Source organism: Equus przewalskii, chromosome 9 (assembly GCF_037783145.1).
Source record: "Equus przewalskii isolate Varuska chromosome 9, EquPr2, whole genome shotgun sequence".
Taxonomy (NCBI): Eukaryota; Metazoa; Chordata; class Mammalia; order Perissodactyla; family Equidae; genus Equus; species Equus przewalskii.
Genome location: NC_091839.1, coordinates 4870348 through 4894943, shown reverse-complemented (window position 1 = coordinate 4894943; position 24596 = coordinate 4870348). Strand labels below are relative to the sequence as shown.

General features: G+C 54.8%; 1 protein-coding gene and 1 long non-coding RNA gene across 4 annotated transcripts in view; both read right to left on the bottom strand.

The window, feature by feature from the left end:
* Positions 1-16040: 16040 nt before the first annotated feature.
* Positions 16041-19905, bottom strand: LOC139073703 (uncharacterized). The gene is made up of 2 exons (XR_011522686.1): positions 18997-19905; positions 16041-17415 (listed from the first exon to the last, which is right to left on the bottom strand). It is a non-coding gene; the product is annotated as an uncharacterized lncRNA (long non-coding RNA).
* A 2686-nt stretch (positions 19906-22591) lies between these two features.
* CHST8 (carbohydrate sulfotransferase 8) overlaps positions 22592-24596 on the bottom strand; it is a 113226-nt gene continuing 111221 nt past the window's right edge. For all 3 annotated transcript variants that reach the window (XM_008526094.2, XM_070632536.1, XM_070632534.1), the window contains exon 4: positions 22592-24151. In XM_008526094.2, the coding sequence (XP_008524316.1) occupies positions 23048-24151 (1104 nt within the window). In that variant the 3' untranslated portion in view covers positions 22592-23047. The remainder of the gene's footprint in view (positions 24152-24596) is intronic.

Sequence of the window (24596 nt, the reverse complement as noted above, 5' to 3'; positions counted from 1 at the left end):
ATGCAAATTTGGGTGCAAGTAATGAAACCTGCCTCAGAATGGCTTCGTGATGAGGAAAGCTGATGGTCTCACAGTGGCAAGTGGGAGACAGAGTGGCCCTGAGTCGAGTCAGGGGCTCAGCAGAGAATTCAAAGACCCAGGCTCTCTCCCCTTTGCCATCCTCAGCACGTTGGCCTGTCCTCCTGCCAGCTCCTCTCTGGTCTCAAGATTAATGTAGCTCAAACTTCACAGCTCACTGGACACCCAGGAAGAACAAGGGAATGACCCTAGGGGCCCCCACAGCCCTCTTTGTCACATCCCTTCAGCCCCAACTGGGTCACATGCCAACTTGCAAGCCAATCCCTGGGAAAGGAATGAGTTAGGACCAGTTTTAGCCCCGAGCGGTCTTCATGGGGCCAGAGTTGCTGCCCTGAGCCCTGAGCAGGAAGGAGGACCCTGAACACAGTGAGCCTCTGCCTGGGGGGAAGGAGAGGATGGATTTTGTGTTGGGGACGGGGCCCCCAAAGGTAAAGAGCTGTCAACCAGAAGCCTGAGCTGGAAGGAAGGGAGAAGCTGAATAGTGAAGAGAGGCCTCCAACCCAAAGGGCACCTCCATGGAAGCTGGGGACTGCACTGCCTCTCCAGGTCCTTCTCAGGTCCCAGGAGACACCAGACCCACCCATGGAGGTGGACTGGCGGAGCACAGCTGCTTCCAGGCACCAAGCCAGGCTGCCGGCCCCAGGCCCTCTGCCCTCCTCACCTTTGGGTTCCTCTCAGCGCTCATTCTTCTCTCCTGAGCTGCACCAGTGAAGTCCCTGCAGCCCCTCAGGGCCTGGGGATGAGGCTGTTTCCTGTCGACAGCGCCTGGGGTTCAGTAGGGCAATGGCCCTCCACGGGCCTGGTGCGCGACAGTTAGGAGGAAGCCCAGAAGCAGCGCCAGGGACTGCTCTCGCTGTGCAGCACACAAGGTTACCCGAAAGATGAGGCTGAGGCCAGGGAGGCCCTCTCTATAGCGTCCTCCAGGTCGAAGCTTCAGTCAGTGTAAGCCGCGGCGGGGTCCCTGGGAGAACAGTCTTGAACACCGAGTCCTGCCCCTAAATGACTGTGTGTGGCTGCCACTCTGGCTCCAAGTGACCATCGAAGTGGATGTGGGGTCACAGGACAAGGGGCTCTGTAGGTGCATCTGAAGTATTTCCCATGAGAAGAGTTGAGACAGTGAGGAAAGTGGCCTTTGGTCAGTCGGGAAGGCTGCCCGGAGCTCCTTCCTTGGGCCAAATCTCGGTACGCTAACGCCTCCTTGTCGCAGGCAACTCCTTCTCCTTGGGTCTATCTTGTAGGGAGAGACTCTGTGCGCGGCATGGACTTGGAAGTCTGAGTCCAACTGGGTGACCTTGGGCTTAATCTCTCAGAGTCTTAGTACCCTCCTGCATAACACGAGAGCAATAATAATACCAGCAGATGGGGTTGTGGGAGAATTCAGCATGATGGCATATGCAAAGGACTCGGGCCAGCCCAGTGTCAGTGCTCTGGGAATGATGACGGTTAGCTTCCTCTTCCAACTGACCTTACAAGAGCCTTAGGTCAGGCTGTAGTTGCACCCCCACCACTACCCCAGGCGCTGTGGGCCCAGCCCCCACCCACAGGAGGCGCCCAGGAGCATGGGGAAGGTGGGGTGGGGGAGCCCCCTTGGGTGGGTCCTTGATTCCAAGATTTGGGGCTTAAAACTTTGTGATTGTATAATTAAGATAAACGTGTATGCATTAAAAGGGAGAATGTAAAAGTTGCCTAACATTTAAAGATAAAACACAAGACTTCAGAGAAATTTCCGGCTTGCTTTGGGCCACGCCCCCAGGGTGGGGCTAGGAAGTGTCCTCAGGCTCCTGAGTCCTCAGGGCCCTTGGGGGTGGATGGAATCACAAGTTGGGGCCCAGGGAGCAAAGGGGAACCCCTGAGGGCATCAAGGATCTGCTGGTAAATTCTTTTCATTTTTTGAACCATGAAACTCTTTACTGCCCTTTTTAAAGTATTTTTAAATTTTAATAAAGAATACTTGATCATTGTTAAAAAAAAAAAAAAAAGTAAAATGTACGAAAAGAAAACAAAAATCTTGTTTCTCCTTCCCAGAGAGAAGTGTGTCAGCGATTGCTCTTCTTCCTACTCAGGTACACACAAGTGTGCAGGCACGCACAGATACACAATTGCACAGACACATACAGCCATAGATACACATATAGTTGTACAGAGAGGCACAGAGATACGCAGATGCACACACGCTCACACACAAGTGGTAGACACAAAGGGACACCCAGCACACACATAATGTTGCACAGACACATAGACATAGAGATGCACAGAACCACAGGCACAAAGATCCACGTGCACACACGCCTGAGCACAGACAAGCAAATATGCACACGTGTACACAGTTTGTAAACTGTGGCATCCAACTCTTCATACTAATCCACAGCCTGTCTTTCCCCTACACTGTGTTTCAAAATATAAAAAAGAAACTAACAGATATAACAACATATATCCTATATATATATATATATCCACCATCCAGATGTAACAAATATTAACATTTTGAATATTTGCTTCAGATCCCTCTTTAAAAATCAAATGAAATGATACAGAGCAGTTTAAACCCCTCCTTTCTTCTCTCCAGTAATTGCTTTCCAGAAGTGGCAACATTCCTGAGCACATTTTTATACTTTTTGCAACATATGAATGTATTCATAAACAATGATAACATTGGTATGTTTTTTAAACTTTTACATAAACGGTATCCAACGTGTATCCTCTTGCTTTTGGTTTTTGCCACTCGATTTTCCCACATCGCTGGGCGTGGTAGGGGCCCTCCCTTGTCACTCCTTTGATCCACCCTGAGCCCCTGCCTGGTGCTGTGGCCTCCCTCCCTAGGCCAGCTCTTCCGTGTCTTACACATAGGCCGAGGGCCCCAAAAGGCCACTCCTGGTGCAACTGGGTCTTTGATGCATCAGTGGTTTCTGACCACCATGGTGTCAGAGGGAAGGAAGGCTCCACCTCCCACCTCCCACCTCACCGCTCTTGGAAGACCCGTGTTGCCTAGTTTGGGTGGTGAGGTCCCGTCTTCCCCTCTTCTCTTCCTCCTCCTCCCTTCTTCCTGCCGCTCTCTTTACCCCTTCTCCCTCACCTCCTGTCCCCCTCCTCTGCACCTCCCTGCTTTTCCCATCTTCTTCCTCCCTCTCTCCCTCCCTCCTCCTCCTCCTCTCTCCCTCCCTCCTCCTCCTCCTCTCTCCCTCCCTTTCCTCCTCCTCACCCTACCTCCACACGCCTCCACCTCTAGGCATGCAAGCCTCTGGCTCCAAAGCTTCTTGGGAAGGTCACTCAAGAAGTGCAAAAAGAAAAGGCATCTTGATATATTTCAAAGTATTGTCTCCCGACGACGTTTCACAGTTCTGTTTTCACATTTTGGTCCTTCATCCTTTTAGAATTAATTTTTGTTTCTGGTCTGAAGTCAGGATCTAAAAAAGAATTTGTTCTTTAAAGATGGCTAGCCAGTCTTCCAGGTGAATCAACTAGTAAAAATTTTACCTTGGGATTTTGATTGGAATTGGAGGTCTTCTTGTCTTTGCTTTATTACAGAAGGAATATGGGAATACGTGTAAGTTGTGAAAAATTACAACATCTATTCTTTTAGTAATTAGAATTAATTACAAATTACTCCCCCCCCCCCCCCCACAGCCTGACAATCTCATTTTCCTCCTCCTAGGGAACCTCAGCTTGGTAAGTGATAGGTTAAATCAGTGATTCCAATTTTTCCCTGCCCTGTAGTAGCTTTAGCCATCTTGCCACCCCTCCATGCCTGGAGGAATGTACCACTCCACTCCCCAATGCTGGGCTTCACCGAAGGGCAGGTAGCACATGCGGCAGGGGAAAGGGCTGAGCTGGCATCTTAAACTCCTGCCCTGCCGGAGGAAGAAAATGCCCCAGGCAGCTGCTGACCGTTCAGGCTGAGCCCCAGAAAGAGACCCGTGGGGTGGGACAGCACAAGTCACCAGATGCCTGAGAAATAAATGCCTATTTTGTGTGCCACTGAAATTGTGTTTCTTTGTCACACAGTGAAAGCTGATGGATACAGACTGTATCCTTGTCTGCGTGTGTGTGTACAATCCTTATCTAATGTGGACGGGAATGTATGTATACAGGTATGTACATGATATGTAATATATATTTATTATATATTATAGAAGTTATATAAAATCATACTTATGTGTATTTGTTTATTTATTACACACCTTGGCCCATCCCTAACATTCGTGGGGCTCAGAACAAGAGGATAAATGAAGATCCACATATCATATGTCTAAATATTTGAAATGTATAAATGAAGCTAACAACTGTTAAATAAAATGCATTATATCCTCCGACCTTGACAAATCTACCTTGACAACCACCTGGAAGGCCAGGTTCCATTTGGAATTCTCAGACTCCTTGGAGCGGTGCGCATTCCTCATAAGTCGTGGTGTGGGAGCCTGCGCCAACTCCCTTCTCCCACCTCGCTTGGCTCCAACCCCTGGGGAGCTTCATGTATGCACACCCTACCTGTACATGCAGGCTCTGCCCACACACCCCAGGAAAGGCCACCCCTTGGCAACCCATCGGACCTCGGGTGCACACACCCGTGGATGCTGCCCAACCTCAGGACAGTGGGCCTGAGGAAGAAGCCCATGCAGGCCTGGAAGTGAGCTGAGGGCTGCTTGGGTGGGAAATTCCTGGTCCCAGGTGCCTCACTACACACAGACCTGTGTGTGTCTTACCCTGTGGATTACCCCATCCTGCTCTTGCAGAGTTAATCTCTCCCTTTCAATGGCTCCTTTCCATTGGCCTTTACACACACTCAAGTTATCTCCTGCTGAAAAACCCGAGCAAACCCTGCCTGGGCATCCCCTTCCAGCTGCTTCCCCTCCTCCCTCAGCCCATCCCAGCTGACGTAATGGAAAGACTGGTCTACACATCCTGTCTTCTACTCATCTCCCAGTCCCTCCCCAACCAATCCCACAGGGCCCTTAATCCCTTAAAGCCTCCAAACACCTCTTTGTCAGGTCACCAAGGACCCACGTCTCCTCATTCAATGGGCATTTTCCAGTCCTCATGTCACTGGCCCTCAGCAGTGTTTGGCTCAGCTCCTCCTCTTTTCTCAGCTCCCAGCTCTCTTCCTCTGTGGGCTCCAGGGCAGCATTGTCCTTCCCTGCCTCCTTTGAAGTCAGGCGAGGCCATGTCACTTGCTTTGCCTGCAAAACGTGAGACAGAAACCCAAGGAGCCCGTGTGCCGGGCCCAGGCCCCCTTCCCTGCCAGGCAATCGTGGGAGCTGGTTTCAAGATGGAGCCTCCATCAGCCGGGCCCCCGGGTGACTACGATGAGCAGAGTCCCTGCTGACACACGCTGGGCCTGTGTAGGGAGGGAGAAATTAACTTCTGTCTTCTCAGGCCTGTGAGATTTCAGGGATATTAGTTTCTGCAGCGTAACCTCACCTGTACCTGCTGCTGCACTCAGCATGACAGAGCAGAACTCACCCCTGTTTCTTTCCAGCTCATGGCTGGTCTGCTTTGTTTGCTGGCTCCTCCCCCTCTATCTGACCCTTCCCAGGCCTCTTTCTCCTCTGTCCTCACACTTCCTCCCACATAATCTCATGCAGCTCTGCAGTGTCAATGACTCACAGATTTACACCTCCACCCACCTGCAGAACCCACTGCCCACTTGCTGCCTCTCTTGGAAGGTCTCAGGGCTTCCTCAGACTCAACATGTTCTGACTCAGACTTAGGATCTTGCCTCCTCCAAACCTGGCCTCCTCCCCAGCGTCCCCATCTCACCTGCCGCTCAGTTGTGCAAGCTGGAACCTGGGAGTCACCTAGGAACCTCCTCCTCCCTGACCCTCTTCTCCATTTCCCATCTCCAGCACACGACCAAGGCGGGTCAAAGGACTCCTCAGACCCATGCACGTTTCTCCCTCAGCACCGCCACCCTGCCAGCTGCCATCACCTCATCTGGACGTCTGCAGTAGCTTCCCTTCTGTCTCGCTGCTGTCAATCTCACCCTTGCAGTCCATTTTCCCCATGGCAGCCAGAGGGACCTTTTCAAAAGATCTTGTAACTGTTTGCTTGAACCTTGCCGAAGCTTCTCGTGTTCTAAGATTATTATACCATCCTCTGCGGTGCATGTGAGCTGGCCTGCCTCTTCCCCAGTCCTGCTTCCAGTCCACCCCTCATTCTCCGTTGCAGGTTGGGCTCCCTGGGAAGCAGGCTGTGAGGTGGAGGTGATGGCAGGAGGTTTATTTAGGGCAAGGGAGGAGGGGGCAGAGAAGGAAGTTGAGCTCTCACGCAGTCTCAACATGGACCTCAGCCCACCCCACAGGGAGCACAGAGTTGTCCCCCATTTGGGGCCAGTGTGATGGGCCTCTGTGCCACCATATTGGTCAGTGGATGTGTCTTTGGATGTGTGGCATGACCTTGGGCCAGGCATCACTCTTCTCCTGAGGCATTCTCTGCAGGCAGCTGATGGCTGAAGGCTTTCTGCAGGCAGCACTCCCAGAGCTGGGGCGCCAAGTTCTTCATACTGAAGGGGCATCTGGGCCGTGCCCCACAGTGCCCAACACAGTCCATCCCTTGCACGATCTGGCTCCACTTCTTCACATATGCTCAGGGAGCAGCCCCTCCAGGATTCTGGTGGGCCTCTCTGGGGGAGGGAAGAGGCAGTTTAGTGGATTAACTGCAGCCCCCTCTGCTGCAGTTGGTCTTGAGGCTACACCAATCCTCATCTTCTCTCACCTGGGTCATCTATTCTGAATTCCCACCCTCAGCTAATGGCTGTCCTGGCCTCAGTGGCTTACGTGATAGAGTAACCAGACCCTCATTCCTGAGGGACCTGACACCCTGGCCAACACTTGTCCATTTACTGTCAAATTGTCCATTTACTGTCAAAATTGGGCAAAAGAGTACCAAGAAGCACCCAAGTGGATTAACCAGGCACCAGATATATTTTTCCCTGCCCCCAATGCATTGAAAGAAAAATCAATGTGACCACGGTCTATTGCCCCTGCCAAGGTGGTGACTCTTGCTTGCTGGTCCCTGGGCATGAGGACCCTGAAGGGCCGGAGCAGCATCCACAGCTTCTAGTCCACGAAACTCTTGCTGCGTTCCTCAGCAGAAGGAAGCAGGATCTCTAAACCCTTAGAGCCCAGGGTTGTAGGAATGGGAAACACAAATTCCCCAAGTGAGTGGCTGGGATTGATGGAAGCAGGACACTCTCACTTGCACGTCTTAGTCCCCAGACTTATGACAGAGTCTATTTGTTTCCCATTGCTGCTGTAACAAATCACCACAAACTTGGTGAGTCAGAACAGGGTAAATTTGTTATCTTATAGTCCAGGAGGTCAGAAGTCTGAAACAGGTCTCACTGGGCTAAAAATCAAGGTGTACACAGGACTGCATTCCTTCCAGACTCTAGGGGACAATCCATTTCCTTGCCCTTTCCAGCTCCTAGAGGCTGGCCGCGTTCCTTGTCTCACGGCTCCCTTCCACCTTCTCAGCCGGCAGTAGCTGCTTGAGTCTTTCTCCCACCGCACCACTCCGACGCTCTCCTACCCCTCGCCTTCACTTACAAGGATGTTGGACCCACCAAGATAATCCAGGATCATCTCCCCATCTCAAATCCTTAACTTAATCACATGTGCCAAGTCTCTTTTGCCATGTGAGGGAACACAGTCACAGGTTCTTGAAATGAGAACATGGACACCTTTGGGGAAAGGGGTCATTATTCTGCTTACCACACATAGGTAGACTCACGTCAACCTATTGTTGATTTAAAGTATACACTTTGCTCTGGAGAATGGCACCACATGTTTGCAAAATATCACATCTGAGCCAGCACTTTCGCTGTGCTTGTAACAGGCCCTTCCACTGCTTTACCAGATTGTCAGATTTGGGCTGCCACAGAAAGCGATACGGCCAGTGCCTCTTACCATCATGCGCCCATTCTCTCACCTCCTTTGCTCTAGAGTTTCTTCTTTATCTGACACAGTGTTATATGGGATCCTGTGCTGGAGCATCAGATACTCTGTAAGTCCTTGGATGGTGGTCTGGCTCAGGCCCTATGGGCAGGAAAGGCAAACCTGTACCCTGAATACATGTTTATTCCTGACAAAGTGGATTACTGTCCCTTCTAGGATGAAGGGATCCAGTGTGGTCACCTTGCCACTAGGTGACTGGTTGGTGCCCTCAGTGAATGGCACTGTGTCTGGGACAGCGTTGGGCTCTCTGGCTGGAGGACTGGACACTCACTAGTAGCTGATGGCCTTGGCGAGTGAGAGCTCATGCTGTTGGACCTCTTCGCAGCCTCCGCCATGGCTACGCCTTTCATGTGCTCTTCACACCAGCTGGGAAGAAGCCAACGACAGAAGCTGGTTGATGTCACTTGACCAAGTCCTTCTGTTGACTTGGTTGTTCAGTGCCTCTTCCATGATGGGTGCACCCTAATGAGTGTTGACATGTGAGACAGTGAGCGTCATACTTTGTGCCACGTCCCATCCACAGGACTGCCCCGACAGCCTTGCCCTATCTTCTGATTGTTCTCCTTCTGGGACCCAGACCACTTCTCTGTCCACCAAAGTGGATGACCAGGTGCACTGCCCAGAGCTCTACCCATTGGGAGGACTTCACTTTACTGCCATCTCTCCAGGCCACCCCTGAGTGGGGCTGCAGTGCAGACACCATCCATTTTTTACTTGCTCCCACATACCAAGCTGACACTTCTGTGAACCAAACTGTGGTGTTTCCCTCTTTCATCAGCCGATCATACTCCCCACCACGTGGCCATAGGTATGAGTCAAGGAGGGGCCTTAGTGCAGCAGTGGTGGGTAACAAGGGAGTCTCGGCTCCCCGCACACACATCTTGCTTGTGGCCTCTCATCCTGCTCTCTCCTGGTCCTGGATGCACCACTTCTGTCTGATAATGAAAGCTGCTGGGTCCACTTGACCTGACTTGGTGGCTCTGAGAGAACTCAGCTCATCACAGGCAGTGCTATGGTCTGAATGTTTGTGTCCCCCCAAATTCATATGTTGAGATCCTAACCCCCAAAGATGATGGTACTAGTAGGTGTTTAAGTCTTAAGTGTAGATCCCTCACAAAAGGGATTAATGCCTTACAGTAAGTAAGTGATATGAGATCCCCAGACCCTTCCACCATGTGTGGACACAGCAAGAAGGCACCGCTATGAACCAGAAAGAGGGCCCTCCCTCAGCCGTGCTGGTGCCATGACCCTGGACTGGACTTCACAGCCTCCAGAACTGTGAGAGATAAAGATTTTTTGCTTATAAACTACTAAGTTTATGGTATTTTGTTATAGCAACCTGAATGGACTAAGAGAGGCAATCATGGTTCCATTTTCATTAGGGGTCCCATGGTGACGGTGAGGTACTCATCTATACCAGGGCCCACAGCATGCCAGGAACTGCCTGTCAAAAGATTTCTAATTTTCCACATGGCATGGCCTAGTGATAGAACTTTAAGAGTCTGTATTGTAATTCTCTCTTTGGGGCTTGCCAAAAACTCTACATGGTGCCTTTTCCCAATACTGGTGCCTCCAATGCCATAGGGCCTTTTGGGTCATACAGCCCAAGTCAGCACCTCTTGCACAACAGCTTGGACCTGCTGCAAATCCCTTTCCTGCTCTGGACTGACTCAAGGCTGGCAGCTTTTCATGCCTCCTCATATGTGGTTTGGAGTATCCCTACATATGGACCATGCCTTCAGAACCAAAGGGACCTACCACACGTGTGCTTCCTCCTTTGAGGTGGGAGGGACAAGATGCCATTATTTGTCCTTTCCTTTGGTTGTCCTGACACACCCCAGACCACTGCAGCTCCTAAAATTTTTGCTGATCTGAGTGGCCCCTGAAACTTCACTGGGCTTGTCCTCCCGCCCTCGAGAGCATGGGTCCTACCGAGGCCCACAATGTACTAGCCACTTCTTGCTCGCTCATTCTGACTAGCGTGAGGTTATTGATGTGGCAGACAGATGTGAAATTCTACAGGATGTTCAGTCAATCAGACCTTTTGGGCCCATAATTGGATAGAAGGCTGGAAGGTTAACATATTTCTGGGGCAAGACTGTAAATGTATACTGTTATCCATAGCAACTGAATGCAAACTGTTCTGGATCCTCTTTTCTGACAGGCATGGAAAGTAATGCATTTGCCAGATCAATGGCCAAATACCATGTGCTGAGGTCATCATAATTTGCACTAGCAAGGGTGCCACATTTGGCACAGAAGCTGTAATCTGGCTACTATTTGGCTGAGTTTGCAGTCGTCCACGGTCATCCTCCAGGATCTGTCTTGTTTTGCAGGGGCCAAACTGGTCAATTCAACAGTACTATAATGAGGACCACTACCCATGTTAAAGGGTAACTCCAATATCTGCCACCCCCCTCTCCACCTGGGATGCGATATTGGGTTTTTTTGTTTTTTGGTCTTTTTGGTGAGGAAGATTTGCCCTGAGCTGACATTCACCTCTTTTTTTCCTTGAGGGAGATTAGCCATGAGCTAACATCCATGCCAATCTTCCTCTGCTTTATACATAGGTCACTGCCACAGTGTGGCTGATGAGTGGTGTAGGTCTGCGTCTGGGATCCGAACCTGCGAACTTGGGCTGCTGAAGCAGAGTACGCCAAACTTCACCACTAAGCCAATGGGGCTAGCCCCGCAATATTGTTTTTTATTTACTTTCTTGGAAGGGGCAGAGGGCACTTTCAGAGGCTTCTTCTTTGCCTGGAGGACTGCAAAATCTCTTCCCTATGGGCGAACGACTCAATATGGGAGTTGTGACAACAACTAAGTATGTCTATTCTAATGACTCATTTGGGGTGTGGGAAAATGACCACTGGGTGAATCTCCACTGGATCCACTGTAAGCCAGACCCAGGCCAGCATTCCACTAATTACCCGGCCCCACCCGCCCCACGCTGATGGAGGGCCACCGTGAGACGTCAGATCTCGATGCATCAATATCAATGGTCCTAGACTGGTTTGGGTACCTCTTTCCCCACTGGACCTTTTGGAGAAGGACAGGGTGTGTTTACTAGATATTCCTGCTCTGGTGTCACAGCCTCATCCTGGGGGCTTGACTTCTCCTTCAGTCACTGGATTCCTGGTCTGAAAACTGGCTCAAGTCGGGAAACCGGGCAAGGAACCATTGTGAGGATTGCCCTGGGGCTCCTGATTATCCATCCTTGATTTCTTTGATTGTACAGATTGACTAGTACATCTGTTGGCTACCCATCTACTTTGCCCCCAGGGAACACCTTGTCCTATTGACCGGCTCCTTGACTCTGCAGGCTAGGCCACCTTGGCTGCCACTCCGACCTGACCACTCATTACAGTAATTGTATCCACCTTGCTTCTGACGGTTAAATATCACTAGCCCTCTATGGTTTGTGGGGATCTCTTGCCGTTATTGTTCTTAGTGTCCCTGTGCCATGAGAGCCTTTCCTACCAGCAGCCTTGGCCTACAGAGGCGAGCCATCTCCTACCCTGTTAATGAGGCTGGCGCTCCCCTCACCGAGATATTCCCTGAAGCTTTTGTCAGTGGTGTATCCACTGGGCCCTCCCAAAGAACACAGTCCTCTACCATCTTTTCCTGGCCTTACCTAGAACATTCGCTCCAGCTGCCCGCTTCACAGAGACCTTTAATACGCTTTTCCACCATTTAACACAAAAAATCTGGCATTTCTAAAAGTATGGGCCATTACCGTTTCTATGCTGCTAAGACTCATCCTAACAACATTTTTGCACCATCTCCTGTAGTCCTTGCTAGGATGTTGAATCCTGTATCCCAGGAAAGTGCTCTCATAGATAAACTTACAAATCTCTTTCAACCTCATGTAGCTAACCCTGCCTCCCCAACCCGCCGCCTGACCTTGAACCAAGCACCTTCAGAATCCAGGCCCGCCTGTGCTCTCGCAGATCCTGCCTGCACCTGTGGGCTATAGGGATGGACTGTAGCTCATTTGGGCTATAGTTCCTTTCCTTCCAAACCCAGCCCTCCTCTGGCCCAGTTATGGTGTGACTCAATCCCTAATTACAAGTCTAGTGGCCAGAAGGGGAGGTGAGGGCAGATCCTGGAGGGGCTGGACCCCAACTCACAGAGCAGAGATCTCTGCATTTCTTCAAGGAATGGGGGAGCATCAGCCCTTCATAGAGAAGAATGGACCACTTTCTGCAGGCTCAGCGGGTTCAAGGCAACCTTGGGATTTAAGATTTGGGGGTGCATCGAGTCAGATATCTCACCTGAAATGTCAGGGTGCCTCTCTTTCACAACCAGAGCATGACCTTGGCATGGCAGGTCCACTCAGGTTGTTTAACCTTCCTCGGAACCTGGCTCCTCTGAGGGCCTCAGCTCTCTCTGCGCTCAGGCGACAGGACTCAGCCCCTCCTTATGTGCTGTCACCAGGCCCTCTGCCTTTCACACTTAGCTCTCAACTCCTCTCCGCCTGTTGTGATCTGTCCTCAAAGTACTAGTCAAGTTTAGCCTAATGCCACTGATTTCGCTTTCCCCTGATATTTCTCAAGGACCTGAACACCCTATCCTCAGTGTGGCGTTTCCCTCCATGGTAAACCATCCCAGTTCACCAGTGGTGAGTTTTAATGACTGCACGGTCACCTTGTGGCAGAGGCTGCCTGCGTCCCATCCACCACTCTGGCCACGAAGGCGAGATGGGCGCATCTACTCCGAAATCCCACCCCAGCATCTTTGTCTGCCTGCTCATCACCCACTGCTTCCCTGGGAAGTGGAACTCGTTAGCATGCAAGAGGTCATTAGGGAGGGCCCCCAGGACCCACGCTTGTGGAATGAGGGGAAGGAAGCAGGGTTAGGTGGAGGGGACGTTGGGCTCTGATGCTGTGTTAGTTTCCTGTGGCTGCTATAACATATAGCCACGAACTTAGTGGCTTAAAACAACACAAATTTATTGTCTGACAGTTCTGGAGTTCAGAGTCTCAAACGGGTCAGCAGGGCTGTGTTCCTTCTGGCGGCTCCAGAAGAACGGATTTCCTTACCTTTTCCAGTTTCCAGAGGCTTCTTGCATTCCTTGGTTGGTGGCTCCTTTCTTCCATCACTCTAATCTCTGCTTCCATTGTCCCGTCTCCTCTCTGACTCTGACGCTTCTGCTTCCCTTATATAAGGACCCTTGTGATTACACTGTGCCCACCTGGATAATCCAGGATAATCTCCCCATCTCCTGATCCTTAATCACAGTTGAAAAATCTCTTTTGACATGTAAACTAACATATTCACAAATTCTGGGCATTAGGACACAGACTTCTCTGGGGGGGCCATTGTTCTGTCAATGCGTGTGGAGATTTGAAGCTGAATGACCGTTCAGAATTGTTGAGTGAGGACACTGGGCCTTTCTACTTCCATGTGGATAGTCAGTGGGTGTGGTGTGACCTTGGGCAAGCCGCTGTCTTTAGTACGGACAATCCTTTAAGAGTACTGGCAGTGGAGGGCTGTCTGCCAGCAGCACCCCAGTGACTGGAAATCTGTCCTTCCTGAAGGGGATCTGGGTGGCGCATCATGGCATCCACCACAGCCCCTCTGCTCCAACCCCAGGAACTTTCTTCCGTCCCTTGCCTGGCCACACAATCTTTCACCCCAGGACATTTGCACATGCTCTTCCCTTCCTCTCCCACTTGTCGTGATCTTGGCTCCATCACCACTTCCTCTGGGAAGCCTTCCCTGACTTCCCTGCCAAGGTCATCTCCACTGAAGCCCTTTGAAGGTCATGATGCTACGGCTGCAGTTGTTACTTCATTAGAGTCTGACTCCCCAGGTAGAGGAAACTTTGCAAGGCAGGGATGGGCTTTGCTCTTGATCACTGTTGTGTCCTCTTCACTGAGCACAGTGGGTCTCACACGAGAGGTTCTCAGAAGGTATTTGTTGAGTAAATGAATGAAAGGAACTACTGCTTTCTTAATTCAGTGGGTGCATCATATTTGGTGGCATGAGTGGGTCGCTTTGTCTATCCATTTCCCTGCTGATGGGTATTTAGGCTGCTTCCAGCCATGGAGAGTTCACATCCTGCTGCAGTGAACCATTTCCACACACATGCTTGTCTCCCTGCCTGGAGTCTCTGCAGGACAGATTTCTAGAGAGGGAACTGCTGGGCCCCCCAGTTTCCCTGGGACTGGGCCTGAGAACAAAGGGACCAGTTCCTCCCTGGGGAGCAGGGCCCACAGTGAGCCCCTTGCCTGCATTTCTGCCAGAAAGAGCAGAGAAAGTGGGTCCTCAGTGGGACAGAGAAGCATGAAACAGCCTGCAGAGGAGGCAGAGATGAGCCTGACAGAGAGAAGTGGCACTCAGGGCCCTGGGCTCCTGCATTCCAGCTGAGTGTCCCCATCTTACCGGATTTACAAGGTCCTTACCTGAGGTTGGTGCCGATGGGTTTCTTACACTTGTACCAAAAGGCTCCAGCTGTTCCAAGTCTTGTCATTGTTGTCTAAATACGTGGGTTTCACATTCCTTCCTTGGAAACTGAGATGTGTGTGTGTGATCTGTGACAAACCTTTATATATATTCCAGGGGCCTCTGAAAAGACGATGCATCCTCTGTACAGTGCAAAGTTGTATTTACGCTAAATATGAGCGTGTCAACACGGGCCCTTTGGGCCCTTGCCGTGGTCTGGGCTGGGTATGTGGACCTGGCTCTGGGGCACAGGTGGGAGGAAGGGAGGTGACATAGGTAAGTGCATCTAACAACTCAGTCCTGGTGCCTGACACTGTGTGCAGGGCCTGAGATGTTGGTGGACACAGCAGGGTGGCGAAGGGGGTTGTCACTGCACAAAAGGCCCAGGGTGCCGGGCTGAGGGGCTGAGGGGGAGCAATGTCAGAGTCCGAGCAGCTGCCAGGGCAGGGGCTGGCAGCAGGCTGGTCCAGGAGCATCTTTTGAGACCCTGCCCCTCCCAGGGTTCCTGCAGGGACAGCAGACGCTCTTGTGACCAGTCTGGGTGGCCGAGGGCCATGTGGGGAATCCCCTGCCTCCCTGTGGTCCCGGATGCCAGGCCCTGGCTCGGGCAGGGAGCTCACGTGTGCCATCAACAAGTGTTCAAAGAGCCTAACACAGCACCTGATTCATGTGACCACGCAGAAAATGCGGAGTGGGAGCAGGCCAATGGCCTCCCTACCGCGTTACTGCTCTCTTTTGATGTGGAAACATGATCATGTTACCCCCTTTCTCAAAGCCCTTCAGCGGCGCCTCATTGTTTTCAGCACAGAATCCAATCTGCTTGTCACGGCCTACAAGGTTCTACTTGGCCTTGTGAATGCCCCTCCACCCCCCCCCCCACGCACATGTGTGCTGCAGGGGTTCACACCCAGGTCTGTGCACACTGCCCTGGGCTCAAACCCACTCCACCACAAGGGGGCTCCCGAGTTGCCTCCTCGGAGCCAGCCCTGTGGGGTCACACGCCCTCTCAGCGCTGGGGTACCCACTTGGGGTCCAGAAGGCCCATCCCTGCATTCCCCAGGCCAGGGCCCCTCAGCCCCACCCTGAGCCCCGCCCCTTGGTCCCTATCCACCTGGGTTCACTCCTCAGGGACCGCACTAGGCCGGCAACCCTGGCTGCAATTCCACAGAGAGCCCAACCCCTGAAAAATGATGGCGAGCCCTTGTCCCGATATCATTAATTCTCCTGTGACTGAGGCCTTTCCCCAGGGTGGGCGCCAGGCCGGTGACTGATTGCACCTGCTCAGCCTGCAAGGACTTTGGCCAGTGGGAGGTGTTGACAGCGTTTTCCAAGTGAAATGCCGCGTGGAGATTAATGACCCCCGAGTTGTGGGCTCCGGGGGCGCGAGGCCTGGGAGAAGCCGGGCCAGGTGAGCTGGGCCTGTGGACCCCCAGCCCTGCTCGGCCCAGCCCTCTTAAGGAGCAGGCTGCGGGTTCTTCACCCGGGTTCCCAGGATCTCCCAGAAACGGCGGCCTCAGCTTCATGCCTGAAACTTCAAACACAAATAATTTTCAATTTGCCTGGGAGTTTCAATCGCACAATCCAATGTTAAATAATAGATTAGATGCCTCAGGGAGAGAAACAGGATTTAAGAAGAAGAAATAAATAAAAGGAAAAGTAAAATTCAGCACATCGGCTTGGAGAGTAAGGATGGAGCGTTCCCTCCTGTCCCAGCCTACCTGGCGGCCTCCCTTCCCTGGGTCTGTGGGAATCGCCCTCCGAGCTCCTGGGTCTCTCCAGGAGCAGGTTCCAGGCGTCAGCAGCCCTGGGGCTCCCCCAACCCTGCTTCCAGGTTCTGCACCCCAGGAGAGGCCTAAGATGAAGCCCAGGCAACCAGCGCCTCCCCAGGCACTTGGGCAGGCACTGTCACGGAGCACACGCACACAGCCACAGGTGGCAGACACAGGCTGTCCCAGGGCACAAGCAGGTGAGTGGGCAGGCGACAAGCATGATCTGATGGGACTGGGTGCAGACAGAGCGTAGGATGAAGGTGTCTTTGGACCCAAGAGGAGGCTGAAGAGGGTAGGTCTGTGGAACAGGGCTTATCTACAAGATCTGGAACTGAGGTCCTCTCTGTCCAGTGATCTTTCCCTCTGCCCATCTTGGCCATACATTCCCCACCTCCTCTGCCACTTCTGTCCTTGTCACCATAGGAAACCACACTAAGTCCAAGGTCACAGATTCCCAACTCCCACTTTGCTTCCTAGATCCCTTGGGCCACCGTGTCTCTTTCCCCTTTCCTCCTTCCACCACAGGTGCCTGGGAGGAGCCCAGCTCTGACCTTCTCTGCCCTGCATGAGAAGCCAGACAGCACTCTGTGGGTCACCAGGGCCAAACTGCCAGGGTTTGAATCCTGGAACATCCTCCTAACAGCTGTGTGAGCTTGCGCAAATCGCTTAACCTCTCTGTGTCTCAGTTTCCCTATCTGTAAGCAAAGATAGTGTCCAGCTCACAGGGTTGTGGTGAGGATTAAACAGGCTGATACAGATGAAATGCTTAGCAGAGTCCCTGGTAAACCAATAAATATTGTAATTATTTACTATTGCTCCAGGAGCCTAGGTGGAGATGACAGTGGCTTGGGTTAAGAGTAAGGCACCGGAGAGGGAGAAAAGTACCCAGATTCAGGGTACATGTGGGGGGCAGAGAGAATGACATGTGGGAAAGGGAGCAGTCCAGGTGGGACCCAGGGAAGGAGGGCTGAGACGGAAGCCTGCGGAGGAAGGCCTGAGGCAGGGAAACGTGAGGCTCCGCGGGACGCGAGAAGTGGAGGTGCCGTCAGACACACCGGCGCAGGCGTGGGCGAGGCTGCTGGCCGCGGGGATCCCGAGTCAGGGCTGCAGGTGTGAACGAGGCGGTCCAGCGGCACAGCGGGGTGACACTGGCGGAGCTCGTCCTGGGGGACCTGGATGGAGGAGTGTCTGGAATTCAGATCTGGGGATAGTTGAGGACGCTGATTCGAGCCGTTTGCGTGGGTGGCGGGACTGGCAGGCAAACCACGGCAGATTCACCGGTCAAAGGCCTGCGGGGGCGGGTGCCTGCAGGTTACGTTTTGCTGGAAGGCAGGCACAGAAATGGGGCAAGAGCTGGAGCGCCTGAGGGGCTGGCGCGCTTTCGTTTGTGACGATGGGGCTCAATGGGGAAGCCTGAGGACCCAGGAGAGGGGGGGCAGTGCATGAGTGATGTCTTTGAGGAAGAGACAACGGGCTGGGGATCCAAGAGTGAGTGGAGGGGGTGACCCCTGGAAAGGGCAGAGGGTCACTGCAGAAGGAGCATAAATGTGACCCACAACAGCGAGGGGCTTTCTGATCCTTCCCTTGTATTTCTCTGCTGTAAGGGGCACTCCATGAGCTGCGCACGGTTCTGCGTGTGTCTGAGTGTGTATGTGTAGATGTGTGTCTGCCTGTGTCCATGTGCACCTTGTGTGTGTGTCACAGGTGTGTGTGTGTGTGTCTGCACGGCCATGTGCACCTGTGTCTCTGTGTCTCTCTGCCTGCGTGGGTATTTGCGAGGATGGGTGTGTGTGTGTCTATGCATCTGTGTGTGGGGGCATGTCTGCCTGTGTGAGTGTGTGTGGTGTGTGTGCGTGTTGTGGTTGAAGTCACAGAAGGTCTGATGTCATCCTCATGGACAGAGGAGGACAACGCCGGCAGGTTCATGGTGCCCCTCTGAGGTTTGCGATCCCAAGTGCGAGGAGAGCTCAGGGGCCCTTCCTCCTGCAGCCGAGGGGCCAGCTGGAGGGGTCACAGGGTTGGAGTTTGTCAAGGGAGTGAGACAGCAGGAGCGATGTACAAGGCCGTAAGGTGGATCAGAATGTACCCCAAGTCTGAGCTTGCCAAAGAGGAGAGCGAAGCCGGCAGGGGAGGAGGCAGCTCCCCACACATCCCTGGTGACCTTGGCCCTTCCGTGCTCTGTGTCCTGCCTGCCGACCAGTGTGTGCTTGTGAGGGGTTCTTGGGACCTTACCGCCCCATTAGGCCCATGTGAGGGCTGAGGGGCGCTGGCGATGTTCGGGGGCCTTGCTGTTAGGGAAGGTGGGTCCTCTGGAGCTGGTGGGTTGAGAGGGACCTCCAGGGTCTGCCCCGAGATAGAGCTGGAAAGGCGGGGCCTCGGTGACCCCATGGCTGGGAAGGAGAGAGCAGAGCACAGCCGACGGGGGTGGGAGGCTGGGGATGCTCCACCTCGTCTGGAGCTGCACAGTCGGGGGGCGGCTGCCACCTCGTGGGCCGGCCGGGGAAGCCCAGGCCGCTGCTCAGGAGCGAGGACTTAGCCCCCCCTGGTGGCCGAGTGCTGTCTCTGCCCGCGGAGACCTGCGCCCGCCCCCAGCGCCCTGCTGGGGACCGCACCGACGCCGAGGGGAGGGGAGGGGAGGGGAGGGGAGGCCCAAGTGTGAGGGGGCCCAGTTGGATTGCCTGAGGCGTATCCCAGCTCCCGGTCCTGTTGCTGTGCAGCTCTGCGCCACCCTCTCTGGGCCTCAGTCGTCTCACCTATAAAGTCGGGCGTGGCACGCATGGTCAGCAGGCTGGGAGAGGTCTATCAGGCCACGCAGGGGAACGGCCAGCACCGCAACAGCCATCAGGAGCGCTTGATTCAGCCTGGGATACCCTAGGCCTCCTGGTTTGGAATGACTCACTTCTGACTCCTGAGCCTGACCCTTGCTCTAGGTTTCAAGAGCTCTTGGAGCAGCCCTCCAGCCTACTCTCTCCAGCCCTCCCTTCCGGAGGCCGGCCCAGGGGTGGGGGAGGGGGCAAGAGCCTCAGTTCTCAGGTGGCCCCAGCCTGGCCAGACCTCTGGCCACCCTCTGCTGCAGTCACACAGCTGATACTCTTGGGCAAAGGGCCCTTCTGGGCAGTGTGAAGAGTCAGGGAGCAGTGCAGCCCTCCCCGTGGGGCCCGACCAGGCCAGGCCAGGCCAGGCCAGCCCAAGGGACCAGAGCCCGGGGCTCCCTCAGCCCTTCCCCTTAGCCTGGGCTAGTGGACTGGATCCCTCCAGCGAGAGCAGCCAGGACTAAGACACTCTGTCCTCTCTCCACACCAGGGGCAGCTCCCTGGCGCTCCCCAAGGGCACCTGTTTATTCCTCATCCAGGGTCATTGTACCCATCAGCATGGGGTCCTCAGAGATGGGGCAGCATTATTTCAGCCCTGCTCAGCACCGCACTGTCGCCCCAAGCTCCTGGAGACCACCTGTCCATTCCTAAGGCCCCTGTGCCCAGCTCCAGGTCCCGCTGCACTTGGTGGGCTGGGGGGAGATGCCAGGAGGCAATGCCCTTGATTAGCCGCGGGTGCGCCCCAGAGAGGAGAGGGCTAAGAGGAGATGGGGCAGTGTGGGCAGACCACCTCCCAGCCTTGGGGCTCTTCCGGGGCTTCTGACCCCACCAAAGGGGGCTAACCATGAGGATGAAGTTGGCAGATAGGCGCTGCCCTGGAGGGGAGGTGGGGGTGCTGGAGGGCCATGCCTCCACTCACTGCCTGCCCGCCTCTGTCCTGGGCCCCTGGGTGGGCAGCCAGGCCTGTGGGGACAGTGGGGAGAAGGAGGGCCGGGGATGCCTGGATCTCACACCTGACCGCCTGGCTGGGCCTCACATCTCATCTCCCCAGGGCATTCCAGGGCTTCTGGGGCTCACAGGCCCCAGTGGGGACCCTGGGTTTGGGGGACATCTATTCTCTTCTCCACTCAGAAAGCAAGCCTCCCATCTGGGGAGGTCTGAGCCACCCCGAGGGCAAAGGCCTGGCAGGCACTTCCCTGGGGGGTGTCCCAGGGAGGCCCCCATTAGGAGGACCAAGCTGAGGGGTTGGCAGTTATTTCCCTACTTGATGGGCCTGCTTGACCCCTGTGAAGAGCCTGTGGCCCCTTCTTGGGTCCCTGACCCAGACATCCCCCTCCAGATTATACCTACAAAGTGGTGAGCAGATGAAATGAGGCAGGGATGGGCAGAGGAGGGAACAGCACGAGAGGGTCCCCCAACACAAACACAGGCTCACACACGTGTACACACTCCCCTCACCCCGGACACAGATGCCCATAAGACAGACACCTACCACATGACTTATGTACACATACACACACATAGACTCACATGTTCACCCCCACCCCCCCACCCAGACACACACACACACACACACTTTCCTCTGTTGGCCGTTAAATCCACTGTCCCCAAGCCCTAGGGCTATATGAAGCTTGAGGCTGGGGTTGGGGGCTGGAGCTGGGTCTAGCACCATTTCAGTGGATTCAGGGTGATGCCTTAAGGCTGGGCCTCTGGAGGTCATGTGGGGGGCCGTAAAGTGGTGATCATGGTCATTGCCTGGACCCCGTGTCTCCTGCTGTCACCACACAGAAGGAAAGCCCCTCTTTGATGGATGTGTTGTGTGTGTACATCTGCCCAACTCAAGTCTGGTTGTTTCTGAGAGATGGCACCAATAAAGATGTCTTTTCCTACCCTCCATTACACACACACACACACACACACACGCACGTGCTCACACAGTGGGAGATGGTCCCAGGGCAATCCTGATTGTCTCTGAGCAGCAGCAGTGGGTGAAGGCGCCCCGCAGGCTGCCCCAGCTGGGCTTTCAGGTGTCCCGCTCGCTGAGCAGATGACCGGTGACACTTCCTCAGGCTTTGCCAAATGCACCCGTGAGACACTGTTTCTGCATTGTGACTTCTGTCTTTGTGACACCGCAGCCCAGGGGCAGCTGCTCCTGGGGTATCATTATCTAGGCCCCTCCCTGCCTCTTCTCACACTGAGTGCAGGTCAGCCTCTCCGAGCCTCCCGGCATTTGCCTTCCAACCTTCGTCCCTCAGACCCTGACCACAGCCTCCTCCCACCCCTCTGGGTTCCTTCTGTCAGATGGCCCAGGCCACTCCAGCTGGGACCTGAGGGGAGGCCTCACCCTCCTCAGGGTTCCTGGATGCATGTGGACCCAGGCAGGCAAGACGCAGCCTCAACTCCTTGTTCCACCTTGCTAAGTTTCCAGAGCCCATGATGGAGGCAGAAAGAGAGACGGAGCAGCTCACACCAGTGTGAGCCTGGCTGGGATCCAGCAGCATGTTCTCTTTGGGATCCCCAGCATGTCCCTCTTGGGGACTAGCAGCATCTCCTCCTCAGGGTCTGGCAGCATCTCTCCTAGCAAGTGGGGATGGATTGAGAGCAATCTCCTGGGAGAGATCCACAGAGAAACCCGCAGAAGATTCAGAAGGGTGTGCAGCAGGCTCCTGGCAGACACGGGGTGACAGAGAGATGAGACACAAAAGCAGGCAGACAGACAGACCCCCAGAAACAGTCAGGGAGCACTTCCCATTACAAAAAGACTCCCAAAGTGCCACAGTTACGCCCACATTTAAAACTCTACACACACTTTCCCCGAGACTTCTCAGAACCACCCTGGCTTTTGACCAGTTCAGAACCATTTTTGTGTGTGAAAATGTATGTTTTTGGAGACGTTTCCTCCACAGCTTCTCCTCCCCCTCCCCCAGAGCTGGTTCACTGGAGGTGGGGGAGGGGGTGAATCCTGATTGCTTTGAGCTGATTTTGTCAGGTGAATGGAGGCAGGGATCAAGGCCAGGGTCAGGGGGTCTGCAGAGGACAGCTTTGGGCCAGCGCCCTGCTTACCTGCTTGAGAAAGCCAGGGATGACATCACCCCCCACCCGGAAATGCCACACACACCCACTACGACCCACATGCAGTGCCCCACTGACCCCAGTGACAGCCCCAAATGGCAGCTTGCCCAGAGAGCTGGTCACTACTCTGGCAGTTCTCAGAGGGCACCCCAAAAAATGGGCTCACAAGAAGGAACCCCAATGGGCTCCCAGGGGGACAGGTCTATCTTCTTTTGGGATGAATGGGCTGGTACCTGGTTGACCAAGCCCTGGCCTCAGGGGCCTGAGTGCAAGGTGTGCCACTGGCCCCGAATGGGAGCCACCAGGTCCTCTGCTCCTGTCACAGAGGCCACTCCTGCCTGGGCTTCCCTGCAAAGCCTGCAGTCACCTGGTTCAGGCCGTCCTGGGGAGGGAGGGAGGGTTCCAGACAGTACCCGGCAGGGCCCCCGTGTTCCCACACCAACACACAGAGTGCAGACACTGCTGCTCTGGAAACCATGTGCTTTATTTGGAACCTCATTCCGAGGGAACCTTCCCCCTGGGTCATAGAAAAGCTGCAAACCGTGTGGTTTGGTACAAGGCAATGGCTAAGGGACTGCAGGAAATCCCTCACCGCTGGGGCCCACGTCCTCTGGGCCGCAGACTTCCCTGGTCATTGTGACTCTTGGCTGAGCTGGGTGTGGGCAGCTGGGACTCCTGGGGTCCAGCCCCCCCGCCAAGCATCTTTCTCAGTGGAGGAGTGAGGAAGTGGGTATGAGACAAGGGCCAGGGTCCCCATCCAAGGCTTGGACCTCTGTCCCCCACCAAGGGCCGGCAGTGGAGTGGCCAGCAGCCACGGTTCCTCATGCCCTCAAAGACCTGTTGCTCTGGGTACATCTCAGCTCAGGGCTGAGAATCATGGAAAGTGGGATGCCCCCGGACACGTGAGTGGCCCCGCCCCTCAGTACAGGTCTGCGAAGGGCTTGGAGTAGTTGAACATCAGGTAGTCCATGTAGTAGAAGTCGTAAGTGCGCTGCCGCTGCAGGGCCGAGAGCTGGGCGAAGTACTGGTGGGTGATGCGCGCCGTCGTGCGCGCCTCCTGCGAGTGCCGGTCCTTGAACCGCGGGAAGGTCAGGTTCCGCGGCGCCTGGATGAGGCTCAGGAAGAAGTTGGCGTCGTCCTCCATGCTCTCAAACTTGCCCACAAAGTCATAGTCGATGAGGCAGGGGCTGCAGAGCCGGCTGACGTGGTCCCAGTGGATGTCCATGCCCACGGGCCGGTGCACGTCCAGCAGGTACTGGACGAACTCGGGGAACCGCACGCCGGAGCCCGTCCGCAGAGCCTCCCGAGAGGCGTTGGCCCGGTACCGGGCCAGGATGGCCTTGCCAAAGACGGGGTGATAGTAGCTATTGGGGTGCTCGAACTTGTCGCGGAAGGCAGAGACCAGCCTCTCGAAGGGCTCGCGGACAAAGAGCATCTTGGTGTAGGTGCTGAGGCGGTGAAGGATGCCCTGGCGGTCGAAGGTGTCCAGCCGCTTAAGGGCGCTGCCATAGTGGACGGTATTGTGCTGGATGTCCGCGGTGGATGAGGCCAGCCCTGCCAGCACCATGAGCACCCGCTTCCAGTTAGAGCAGCCTGCCTTGGGCACCTCGCAGTACAGCACGCGGTGGCGGTCCTCCACGAAGATGCGGGACACGTGGCGTGGCGTGACGGCCCTGCGGCTGCTGCTCCCCCGGTACTTGGCACACGCCTCCCGCATCACCCGCTTGCGCTCCTCCTGGCTCTGATGCAGGCTGACCCACTGGCCGTCCAGGGCCCGGGGCGCTGGACGGACAAAGGTACCAGCCGAGCTGTTGGCCGGGATAGCAGCCGCAGCGGGCATTTTCTTGATAAGCAGCCGCCGGCGGCGCTGCCGGGGTCTCAGATGGACCCCCATGTTTAGGTGGCCTTGAGGCTGGGCAGGCTGCAGGTTGAGGCCCCTTGGGGCCCGGCTGGGCAAGTCTCGGGTGACGCTCTCTGTGGGTGCCTTAAAGTCACCATCTTGGGGACTGCCTGGTGGGAGGTCCTAGGGCAAGGAGAGAAATGGTTACCAGGGTGGACAGGACAGCTGCGCACTGAGGGTCTTACAGGCCAGACCCTCACCCTGGCCAGAGTCCCTGAACCCTTCTGTGGCCTGAGTTTTACTGGGTGAAGGAGAGAGAGAGACAGGCGGGCCCTGCAGGATGTGACCCTTCTGGTCTGAGCTGGAAGTCCAGCCCCTGCAGGCCCCTCTCCCCTCAGCTGAGCATGGTCTGAGGTGCAGGTGTCCTCTCGGCCACAAGATGGCGCAAGCCTCCCAGGAACCTCTGTCTGGCAAGCAGGGGTGAGGAGGGGCCGGGGAGCTGGTGGCCGGAAGGAGGCTGGCTCAGATTTATTGTGCCCATTAGCACGGTCCAAAGCCGCCAGCCAACAGGAAAGGGAAATTCATGGGTCCAGTGCCCCGGGCTTTGTTCCCAAGGCTCCTGGGAAGG